The sequence below is a fragment of the Perca fluviatilis genome, chromosome 19 (genome assembly GCF_010015445.1).
Source record: "Perca fluviatilis chromosome 19, GENO_Pfluv_1.0, whole genome shotgun sequence".
Lineage (NCBI taxonomy): Eukaryota > Metazoa > Chordata > Actinopteri > Perciformes > Percidae > Perca > Perca fluviatilis.
In genome coordinates, this window is record NC_053130.1 from 20858543 (window position 1) to 20871141 (window position 12599).

General features: G+C 37.4%; 1 protein-coding gene across 38 annotated transcripts in view; it reads left to right on the forward strand.

Moving 5' to 3' along the window:
- LOC120547712 (neurexin-1a) overlaps positions 1 to 12599 on the forward strand; it is a 265714-nt gene that overhangs the window by 18956 nt on the left and 234159 nt on the right. For 17 of the 38 annotated variants that reach the window (XM_039783274.1, XM_039783276.1, XM_039783275.1 and 14 more), the window contains exons 3-6: positions 1923 to 1940; positions 3476 to 3505; positions 4255 to 4266; positions 4690 to 4737. The exons of 5 other annotated variants lie outside the window; for them this stretch is intronic. In XM_039783274.1, coding sequence (XP_039639208.1) covers positions 1923 to 1940; positions 3476 to 3505; positions 4255 to 4266; positions 4690 to 4737 — 108 coding nt within the window. Of the gene's footprint in view, positions 1 to 1922; positions 1941 to 3475; positions 3506 to 4254; positions 4267 to 4621; positions 4647 to 4689; positions 4738 to 12599 lie in introns of those variants that run through there. 16 more of the 38 variants (XM_039783289.1, XM_039783295.1, XM_039783297.1 and 13 more) reach the window with 8 other exon arrangements.

A 12599-nucleotide genomic window follows, 5' to 3' on the forward strand; every position in this document is an offset into this window, starting at 1 on the left:
GATTAATTATCGTGGCAAAAGTCAGCATCAGTCTTTGTGGTCTTGACATCAGCAAACAGTCGTGATTCTTTTACTTTCACTTCTCATGTGGTCACTTTGCAACTGCCAGCTTCATGCTTGCCTTGTCAGAATGAATTTTCAGCACTGTGCTTTTCATCATCAAGCTAACTTTTTGTGAACAAAGTGCACTTTTTTTGTGTATCTACTGTAGACTGTTGAAATTAGGAAATATGATCCAGATGATGCATAAAATGCCCCCAATCCAATGAAATTACTAAATGACATGTAGATGAATTTGTGTGCTATTCAAATGTTTTTCAAACAATAGTTTTGTTTGAAAAAAAAATATATAATTATAAAAATGATATACATATCTAAAATATCCTCCATTCCACAAGGGCTTGGATAAATGAGGCACTATTTTAATTGAAAATAGTACTTCACATGTACAAACTCTTACAACATGTATGTAAAACAAATTTGACATATCACTTAACTGAATTGGTCTTGCCATGTTAAGTGAAACTATTTTATTTTCTTGTAATTTGTTCACAAAATTATGATTTGGAGTGGTTTTTTTTGTGCATGATGTCTGATTTGGAAGGGGAACCAGTGGTGATGGTAAGTTTTGGGTCAAAAAATCGCTTGAATCTGGGCAACAAACCATTTTAAAGAGGTAGGAGTTAATTTTGTAGTGGAAAATTGGGCTTTTGTGCCCAACTGGTCGCATGGTTACAGTAACTGGATTGATTATAGGATCATTTTCTGTTGTACAATTATTATTGTATTGATTAGACATTGCATGTCACTGTCTTTATGATTTCAGTTCATGATTGTCCAATTTAGAAATCATAATTATGTAATATCATCAAATCTTCACTTAATACCATTTTGTGTATTTCTGCTAAATTCTGATTTTAAATATTTAAATTATTAAATATGGAATCAGATACCAGGCACATTGCAAGAATAGAACTGTTGACTGACTATGTTTTGTTCTGTTTGTAGGCAGTTGGGCCCTTACACACTCTCATTTCACTGGTTTTGCATGTTTTCTCAAACCCATTTATTTTCCTCCCACTAGTAGGCTGATGTTTACCTCACTTGTTTGCTATTACTTTACCAACATGTCATTCTTCTTTCGGTCTCCTTTATTAGAGTGACAGATTTGACATGGCAGTTTTCTCACCTCCTCACACCTCACTTTGATTGCCAAAATCAGTTTTAGTGCAATTTCATTTGGGAGGCAATTTCCTTTTGCATTGCCAATATGTGCTCACTGGTCATTGCTTTCAGTACGGTGACCAAATCACCTGAATAGAGTTCCACTCACGAGACCCTGCTGTCCAATCTGAACCCTTAGAGGTATTGCTATACCACTACCAACTCTATTTACTTTGCGTATTTTCTCTTGCAGTGCATCTCATCACATGCAGTGTAGAGCAGCTTTTCACAAAGATTCCATTGAGTCTGTTCAATTAAATAGTTGTTACCAAACGTGATCATATTTAAAAAACAAAAGTCAAATAACTAAAAGATTTAATGAGCCTAATGCAACAGGAGCATCACAATGTTTATTCCCTTACACCTTATGATCAATACTGGTTCTTCAATCTTTTAACAGTGATGCCAGTTTTTATCTGCCGCCAACAAAGAATTTAGTTTTTTAAGCTGATATCAAATATTCAGAAGGGCTCATTCAGTTACAACTCTGTCCTGTATTCCAGGTCAGTGTACGAACGACAAGGTTGGACAACAAAACGAAAGCCTATGCATACATTTCCTCTGCAGGGGTTACAATAGGTCACTTGCATGTGATGTATAATGCCTTGCATGGTTATGACATGCAACGGCCAGTACTAGTCTGCATGCTGCTTAATGAATGTCTTCCTCTCTTTCTCTTTGCCTGTCTGTGCTTCCAGAAGACAACTATACTGAAGGTGGGTTTTTCAACCATTGGTTTCCATTCTTGCTAAATTCTGTATGCCTACACATTGTCATGGCTTAGGCTCCGTAAATAAATGTTGTATATTGATAATGGTATATATATATATATATATATTTATATATATTTATTTATTTATTTATTTATTTTTTTTGGAGTGGTAAGTCTCATTAATCAGGTTTCACTGTACTGTTATAATTCTTTATGTATATGAACTAATACCTAAATCAAGTATGAAGAATAAGATTGGAATTAGCTTTTCTAACTCTATACTGCAGCAGGTTTCGAGTAGTGATGGTTTTCTAAGCTACCAACTGGTTAACTATAAATATTTCCATTCACTTTTTTATGTCGGGGGTAATTCAGTACTCAGTTTATTATTATTATTATTATTATTATTATTATTATTATTATTATTATTATTATTATTATTTTATTTTTTTAAAGCCAGTAGGGCTTTGGACCCTGTGAGCAAATACTGAAATCAGGATGGACTCTAAGTTAACTAAATCAATCAGAAAGATAAAATAAAATATAGCAAAACAATTCAAGTTCCAAGTGAGCATCCTTAAGTAAAAATCATTTTGAAAGGCTAGCAATACTATAATCAAAGCATTGTTAGAGCATTGCACTATAAAACAGAACAAAATACACTAATTTCTTAAATCAGTAGTAAACAGATGAGATGTGATAGGCTACTCACTCAATCAAGTATATGCAGTTTTTATTTGGTTGAATTTGAGAAGTGGCTTGTGGGTACTTATATCATCATAAAAATTGACAGAGGCCTTCAAAACAGACTTTTCACTCAATGCTACTGTCTTCTTTATTAGCTATTTTGTTTCGCTTTCCTTTTATTAGGATTCCATCGGGACGTCGGGAATTATTGTTAGTTTGTGGTTGAAATCACCCATATCTTCAAACAGCAGGTTAATGAAATGTAGAAGCATGTCACCTGTATGCCAGAAGTACAATGGAGAGAAAAACGGATCAACCAGCCAAACAAATCAATGCTGTGGCTAGAACTTATTGTTCATAGTTTATTAGTTAACTGTGTCAATGAAATTAATGTAATACAAATGTGTAGTCATTGCTATCCCAAATAGCTCAGACCATGTTCAATCATCTTCCTTTTTTTCTGCATGACATAAGTATGACTCAATGTTGACAGTTGTTGAAGTCAAGGTAAAACAGTCTCCTGCTATATTTGTGCATAGGGATCGCTGTTTCATTGGTAGGTGGGATGATGGTCTGTGTATTAAAGAAAAAGGTCAACCTGAATTTAGATTTCTGAATGATGACTAGTAAGTGGCTGATGATGCATTGCAACCTGCTTTGGTTGACTAAATGCTCATCGTGCTGACCCTGTCTGTGCATCCTCCTCTTTTTCTCCGTCCCACTCTTCCCTATCCCAACACTCCTTAAGTAACACAGACATCTACTTCTGAAATAGATGTCTGCGTGTCCAGTGTCACACAGCTTCCCATGATCCCTTGTTCTCTGCTGACTGTGCTCTTGTTTTCCTTTAAGGTCTGGCACACCTGATGATGGGCGACCAAGGTATGAGCTCTGTTTCTTTTTCCCATCATTCTTCCATTGTCCCTCCTTCTCCCATTGTGCTCAGAAGTGTGCGTGCACATAACTTGTGTGCAATACTCAGGCTTGAAGCTTCATATATGGGCTGTCATTTCACTTATTTTGAATGACCTAGTTGATTTTAATTCTCCCAGTGACTTTTTTTTCTCTGTATGACCCCTTTTTCAAGCTCATTTGGCTTTCTACTCCCCACTCTGCTGGGTACCCGTGTAATTTCTCTCCATATTTTCTTTCGTTTCAATTATTCTCATCTACTGTATACTCTGTTTTATAATGACGTGGTTCAAGTAAAGAGACATTTGCATTAACATCATTAGGATATAATGCATGGTGGTGACTGGTGGGAAATAGCTTACTGATTTTTAAACTAATCCTCATCTGTCATGCATGTTGCAGTGTGTCTGCACATATGATCTGTCCATTCTATCTTCATCTATCCATTTGTGTGGCTACTGCTTATCCTTATCATGCGGCAGAGCAGGGCCTTGAAGTGTTGTTCTTCTCGTTCTTCCTTTTTCCTTTATTAGTCCCCTTTTGCTGTGACACATTTCCTGTCATCTATATGCACATAAATGTTGCCATCAAGCCTCTTTCTCCTGTCGTCTGTCCATTTCCGACTTGGCCACGACACTTATCCCTGTCTCCTCTCCTTTTGTTCTCCCTTTTTGTCTGGAATCTGCTTTCTTCATGGAACATTTCATCAAATCCCATAGGTAAAAGTAAAGGTATTACCCTTTTAATTATATGAATTCATGAAACTATGACAGCAGTGTTTGTGGCATTATATAATCATGCTAAAGGAAGTATATAAAGTCATTGGCATTTTTAAAATTGCTTTCTCAACTATTAATGAAAGCTTTCCAAGGTAGGTGCTTTCGCTTTGCATTCACTCCTTAAAGTCACATTGTTTCTTTTCTGCTTGTTGCATGGGAATCATAAATGAGTCTCACATGGCCATATGAACACAATAGTTGCTGTCCTAGTTCCAGAAACCACCACCACCCAGGGGTAACTACACTCTTTTTGTTTAAATAATGGTGAGGCTTGATCATAGTGTTGTGGGCCTCCCATCCTGGCTGTGATCCTCACCTCTTCTCCCTGTGGGGTAAGTGGACTTCTGATCTTTGCCATTTGACTCTCCTCCTCAGGGCAGAGAGGAGAAGTTTGGCTACTAAGGTCCCTACTGAGCATTCAAGGTAAAACTTTGATTCTCTCAAGTTAGTTTCTGAAGTAAAGCCACATTTAGCAAGTCATCACAAGCTTACTGAAGTGTGGGAAACTTGAATGTCAGTGTGTTTGTGGTTTACTAATTGGAGAACGACATGGAATAAAAATAAAACTTCAAATTTGAAAAATAATGATAAAAATAAAAAAAGAATACAAAAACAATAATGTGACGTTCAAGTGTTCCACTCAAATTCTGAAATAACATTTTCCTTGATTTTGCTTGCTCGTGTTGCTTTGACATTTGTTTTAGTTTCGCAATTGCTTTTAAGCAGTTTTGGAACATTTTAAACTATTTCTTTACACCAAATAAAAAGTATTGTGTTATAATATTACATGCTATCTCTTATCATATACTTGTGATGTACCATCTGACCAGGTAAGTCTTCAAACTGTCCTGTGGGTGTACAGTGTGAGGCTTTACTTTATGATGTGTGAGCAGGAATCATAGCTATTATAATGTCAGATATTTTGCTGCTAGAAGTCAAAGCTACGGTGATATGTATGAATACACACACACACACAAATGAAACCATTCTCCATTATATAATGTAGAATTTGATTTTTCCATCTCCTAAGGTAAGTGTCATTTCCATAACCCTCCTGGTTTTCTATGGTTTGGCAAGTTGATGCATACTGTACCAGTTGGCTTTTCATTACACACATACTTGACATAAGTACAAGAAATGTTATTCTACTTTGAAAAAAATCCTTGGTCTAATTTACTAGTTATCATTGACCAAATTGTGTAAAAACTGAGCTTGGCAGTTGCTGTTATGTAAACACAAATACCTATTTTCCAATGTAATGGCATTTTGCTGTCTGAAACATACATGTAACATTTATACATGAGCAAAACTGGCTAAAAATATATAATCTATGACTATGAGATTACTGCCCTTACATTAGTTTTACATCACATTAGTAGTTTTACATTAACTGAATTGTCAAATAGTCGACTATTTAACCCCTTTTAGACCTGTAATACACACTTGATGCTGAATGGTGTTTGAAATGTACACTATTTGCCTTATCTGAAACCCACAGGTTTTTACTACACAACACCCAGCTAGCTGTGGCAGAAGGGAAGCCACAGGGAGAGATTGAGAGAATGCTGATGAGGCACAAATCTGACATACGTAGCACACTGCTTCTAATTTGGGCCATTGTTAGTTGCCCCCTGTGTCAGACAGTGTGAAACCTAGTCAGTCCAGTTATGTACTGTGTAGTCACAAACACATATCCCCATTTGAGTATTAAATCTGGAGCGAGGACAGTGCTTGTATTCATTGTCTGCTTTAAGCTTGTGATAGTATTGTGTATTATGTTAGACCCTCCCCCTGAGGTCCTCCTGTGTCACATTAACCACTTGTGTGGTTTATCCTCTGTTTCATGGCTGGTCCCTTGAGGATGGGCTAGTTTCCGTGTGCTACTTCCAGCTGGTGTACTGTCACTGGATTCCTAATACCTTGTTTCCATCCAGCTCTAAAAAGCAGGGCATACAGTAGGATAAGTCATATTACCACTGGCACACAAATCACTGGGTATTTAATTGCTCTCATCACAATAAACTGCCATGTGCAGCTTAAGAGGAACTGCAGGCTGTGCAGACCGGCTTACAGGTGCCACTGGGCTATTTCCAAATTAGTATACTTTTTTAATGTAATTGCTTTCACTTTCCAAAGATGGAAATCATCCCTTTTCATTTTACCTTGCACATTCCGGGGATTTCTGTGAGGTTGGGGTGCAGATCCCTTTGCTAGTTTGTTTGCACACGATGTGCTATATTTTCATGTCAAATTAAATGGATGTGTAAAATGCACTATTCCTTTTTCTTTATATTTAGAGAATGCTGATACACCTGTTCCTTTTAAGAGTTTGTCACACACTTGGCTGATAGATGGCTTCAAATATTAACTAAGTCTTTATTCAGCAATCACTTTTACATTGCAAAGGTTATGATGTCATTTGTGTTCGCATACAAATCCACTGTGGTTTGCGTTGGTAGTAACCATAAAAATCATTGACGTAGTTGACGTAAATGTGTGTGTGTGTGTGTGTGTGTGTGTGTTTGTGATAAATCTGGTTGTAAAATAATAAATCTGGTATATTGGCATTAGTACAGTGCATACAGTATGAATCATTAAATCACATGCAAAATGATACAGATCTATGTGCAGTAGCTAGATTCTAAAGTTAGTGTCCTATCTGATCCAGGACATGTTGACTTAACTCTAAAGGAAAAAGCATCTTGTGAGGAGATGTGCATATGTTACAGTCCTTATGGCACAGAACAGTACTGTATAGTTCTGTAAGCTGGGATTCAGCACAGCTCTGTGAGTAAGTGCTGTAGGAGTGTGTTCAGGTCAGTAAAATACATTAAAAAAGCCTCACTTGACATACTGTATATGGGATTTTGAAGCACCACCTGTTTACTTCAACACAAGCTCAGTAAGATGCTTTTGTCCGATATTATGCAAAGTTTAAACATCTGCATACCTGAATATGTCATGATAGACAAGCTCCGAGCACTTGAGAAAAATAGCAACACTGACAGGCTACTGTACATGCATTTTGAATATTTTGGGTAAAGTAATTTGTAATTTTGCATTCTGATATCCAGCTTCTTACTGTGAAATCTGTTGAGCTCTACTTCAGTGACTTAATCTTTGTTACTTGTTTGTAAGGATTATACTTGCCTGGGAAAGTTCTTAAGTCAGTTGTTCCCAAAGAATGCAACAAATCGGTTGGGGTGCAACCAGAATTAAGTCTCACATATTAGTGACTTTTATGTCATTTTACAGCCATCAAACAAAAACGTCATGGATTTCAAAATTGTCAAAGAAACCGAAAAGTATGTGTTGAAATCCTTGTTTAGTGATAAAATCCCAATGGAATGCTTTCCTGGCTTCATTTTCCTGTGACAGCACCGTGGCAAGCAGTAGAAGTAATTTTCATTTTCTGATATGTTTTGGCTTTTCGTATTAGTGGGTTACAACGGTTATGGTTATTCCAGAGGATCACAATGGACATAAGCCTTTGGGCTTTTTTGTGTTTTTTAATCCTCAACAATTTGTAGGTGTATGTGATACATGTCTTCAGGTGAAGCAGTATTATGTGTATTTTACAGTATGATTGTCAAATAAATCTGGTTACCTATCTATTAGAAAAGCGAAACGTAGCACAGCAGTTCAACGTGGGCTCATGTAGGGGGTTGGGTTTCACTTCTTTGAATTACGTTGCCAGAAATAACAACTTTTAAAAAATCAATGGAAGGTTTTTTATTAGGCATTCATATAACTGTTCATAGTGTCATTTTTAGCTTAAAGGGGTGTGGGTGCGTTTGTTTGTTTATTTGTTTGTGTGTGTCTATTCTTGGCATTAGAAGCCCTCTTTCATTCTTTTTTCCTTCCTGATGCTCTGAAATCTTAAAGGTCCCATGGCATGAACATTTCACTTTATGAGGTTTTTTAACATTGATATGCGTTCCCCCAGCCTGCCTATGGTCCCCCAGTGGCTAGAAATGGCGATAGGTGTAAACCGAGCCCAGGGTATCCTGCTCTGCCTTTGAGAAAATGAAAGCTCAGATGGGCCGATCTGGAATCTTGCTCCTTATGAGGTCATAAGGAGCAAGATTACCTCCCCTTTCTCTGCTTTGCCCGCACAGAGAATTTAGCCCACCCATGAGAGAGAGACATCATGGCTTTCAAACAAGCAAAGTGGCAGTTGGTCAAGGCCACACCCCCACTCTCCACCTTGCCCCCCCTCTCTCCTCCTCAATAGCTACAGACACAGAAATGGCACATTCTGAGGAAAGCTCATTGTGGCTCTAGTGGCTGTAATTCTGCACCAAGGCTGAATTTCGGGAAAGAGACTTCAGATACAGTATTAGGGGACCACTAAGGTAAAGCATCCAAAGAGCACCATGTCACGGGACCTTTAAAGCTTTATATTTATTTGTATTTCTGTTTACATTTTAGTCTCAAAATGATCTCATTTAGAGTTTTAGCTGTAACAAAAGAGTACCCAATCTGAAGTCAAAGTTATGTTAGATTATGTGCAATGGCATGTCAGACTGCAACTTGTCAAGACTTTCTTCCTTCTTTAACTGACAGGTAACACAATACCATGTGGTGTGCGTTGAATCAACAACAGATGTTGCCTTTTTAGCTTCACATGAAACCTGGAAGACTGTCAGTGAAATATTTTCAGCTCCACTGACTCCCTCAGGATTTCAATTCACTCAGCTTTAACCCTAGATATTAAGCATATCTGTGGTCGCAATCATTTCATTTTAAATAATTACTAACCTGTTAGGTAGATGTTTGTAATAAAAGAGAAAGAAAAAAGAAAGGCGTCTTCTAGTAAGGGTGGCATGGAGAGCTCATTTCTGACGGTTTTGATTAGCACTTCTCCTGGAGGGCATACTCAGAGATAATAACACCTTGCAGTGAGTGGTCATCTGGACTCTCATTATGTAAAATGTCAGTGGAAGTGCTGTTTGAGAAGCTGACTCAGAATTTTCAACAAAAACTAAATTGGGTTTATCTCTAGGTCTTGGCATATGGGTAACATTATCACCATCTGGTCAGACAACTCCAGACTGACTTAATCTCATATTGCATACAAAAAAGTAGCTCTCAATCAGAAAATGATTGTGAAAATATAAATGCAAATAAAATGTTTTTGGTCCGAGTTGAGTTTACTATGATGTTTGATAGCGTCATTTAGGGAGATTTACAGTTTTTACTATGAACTGTGTTCTTATGAATACATCCAACATACAGCCTGTCTCCTCCAGCAGGAAAAGCTTTTAAAACATGATTGAAGTAAAATCTTAGTGCTTACAGAAATACCCCTTATCATTATGTGCAACCTTGCAATTTCTGTCATATTCATACAGCTCTTTAAGAGAAACTCACTAAGAAGTTATAAACATGGAGGTGAGGGGAAATGTTTAATGGCATCATCTTGCAAGTGTCACAGTTTTGCTCAGTTCCAGCGTTTAAGTCTCAGCAGCTATTTTTTCCACATCTTTGCTAAGACTTTCTGAGAAGTCTTCAAGTGTTTCAGCAGACCTTTATTTTTGAGAGCTTAAGCAGATATTCCTGTTGACCGACCTAAATTTCAAAGCTCAAGGAAGCAGGCTCCTCCCTTAACTAACACCCTGATTAGCTGCAGGCAACAGGCTGCTCAAGGCGACTACTAAGACGTGTACTTGTTGCTGCATACCAAAATAATTGGTAGACTACTACAGAAATGACAAAGGGGCTGCAATTATATGCATTGAGTGAAGAGAATGACACCAGAATTCTGTCAAAACTAATTTCACACATATTATTACTCATGTTCCTTCATAACGGCAGTGTGAAAAACATGATTAATGCTAGAGTGAGGGGGGATGTGTGATGAATAACTGTTGTCATTATTTTTAAGTAAGATATGGATTTGGTTGTACAGTCAAGACAAGTGGTGCTCTTTGATTAGTAATGCACAGATCCAATACATTGGTAACGTCTATAATGGATTGGATCAGTCAACTTTAGGAACCTTATGGAACAATATGATAAACATTTTGACTAGCCTGACATAATGTTGGTGTATACGAACATTCCTACCTAAAGTAAAGAGGTAATTTGCAATTACAACCTCATAACCTCAAACATTAATGAATGATCACTTTCACATGCTGAGAAATAGAGATTTGAATAGAAAAATAAGCACTGATCAGTATTTAGTATCATAATTGCTGCTTGTACAAATTACCTATGGGGGTATTTTTCAGGGGGATCATAGTCTCCATATTTTTGTATGCTTGTACTCTTTTTTTTGAGTATTTTGAATAATCAGTCATTTTACTTCTACTTAAGTTTTTTTTGTAATTTAACTATTGCACTTTGCCACATTTCAAGTCGGAATCATTACAGATTAAGAACAAATGAAATGAAATGAAATGAAGGATGATTTTATTATGTTTTGTGGTAAAGATTAGCAATATTATAACTGGATTTTACCTTTATCAATCACTGATTTAGCCCAGAGGGCATGCTATGTGACCCAAATCAAACATACCCAGGGGCTGTGTGGCCAACAGGTGCATGTTGGGTCTAGCTAATATGGCTTCTACATTTGCTTAAAGTGCTCATATTATGCTCATTTTTAGGTTCATAATTGTATTTAGAGGTTGTACCAGAATAGGTTTAGGTGGTTTCATTTTCAGAAAACACCATATATTTGTTGTATTGCACATTTCTGCAGCTCCTCTTTTCACCCTGTGTGTTGAGCTCTCTGTTTTAGCTAAAGAGTGAGGCATCTCACTTCTGTTCCATCTTTGTTGGGAGTCGCACATGCGCAGTTAGTACTGCTAGCTAGTCAGTTGCAGAGTATGAGGGCGTGCCATGCTAGCAGCTAGGTGAGCATTATAACGCGTATTACAAAGTGACGCACGTTCGTCACGGAAGTAAAGGCTGGACTACAATAGAGCTGTTTGGAGCAGTTTGTGAACAGTGTTTTCTCTGGAAGATGGTAAGTCCCTTTGGGGTGGATTTGGGGCTTTTTCACTTTGTAAACCTATAATGTGCACAAAAAGATATATAATACAATAAAGGAAAGGGAAAAAGCCCAAAAGCATATTATGAGCACTTTAAGAACTTCTACTTTCGGTGAGGTGTGAGGACTTTTCTGTAAACTGTGCAGGCTCTGTTTGTGCTCTAATGTATGTTTCTATTGAGTTTATATTGTCTTTACATATCTGTGTTGGCTGCATTGGTGATGCGTCATGCTGCTGTTGGAGTGGCACGTTATTTAATCTATAGCCTAATAATGATTGTTGCCCCCGTCGCGGTGTTCATGGCAATTTTTATTTATCGTTGCTCATTTGAGTTTTGACCTCTTTTCTGGTAAATTATTGACGATTTACTATAGTGACAAATATGGTTGTTTATTTACAACTGATAATCAGTTGTATGCACAGGCTGCAAATCCATCTATAGAAAAAAATATTTATTGTTGGTTTGAACGTACAGTAAGGGCTCGGTGGTGCGGTTCACAGCAAGTTGTTGTTCCATTTGTCTGTTTACGCTGACATGTTAATGCACTTTATTTTGTAGCTAAAGGTGCTCTTCAATTTATTAGTTTGATTATACAGTAGTATTCTAGTACTTTTTCCATCCATGCTACTAGTAATTTCTCAAAACTCTTAGGCCATCATTTGTATGCAGTCAGCTTGAGAAGGTACAGATTTCCTTGTTTTCTTGGTGGGTTCAGCAGCACAGGTTGTCCAAACTAACATTATTACACTAAAGATTAAATGCATACTGAATTCTTCCCACTTCCATCTTATATAATACATACCAATGTATCTCTTTCATGCCTGCACTGCCTAGCTCTTTCATATACATTACCACCCCAGGGCCATCAGTGTTTGTTACAAACAAGGTAACTGTACGTGATGGGTCATAGGCACATAGGCAGTTTTCACGGAGATGGGGAAACAGATTCCTTTGCAGTGCAGAGAAAAAAAGGCCTGTAATTGCCTAGAGTGAGATTTGTGTATCTTGACAAGGCAGATTGGCAAGACTGCACTAAAGCTCCACAGATTAGTACATTACCACGGATTCTGCTCCTGAGGGGGAGGCAGGAAGACACACAGAAAGAGTGAAGGACTTAAAGCAGACAGAGAGAGGCATTTAAAGAATGAGCACAAGGAAATGGGCAGAGAAGGGGAGAGGGGGGTGATATGTGGAAAGAATAAGTGTGATAAAGTGGGATTATAAAACAGAAAATATAGTAATGAGGGAAAGAAGAAAAACACTCAGACATTGTATGCGTGTTT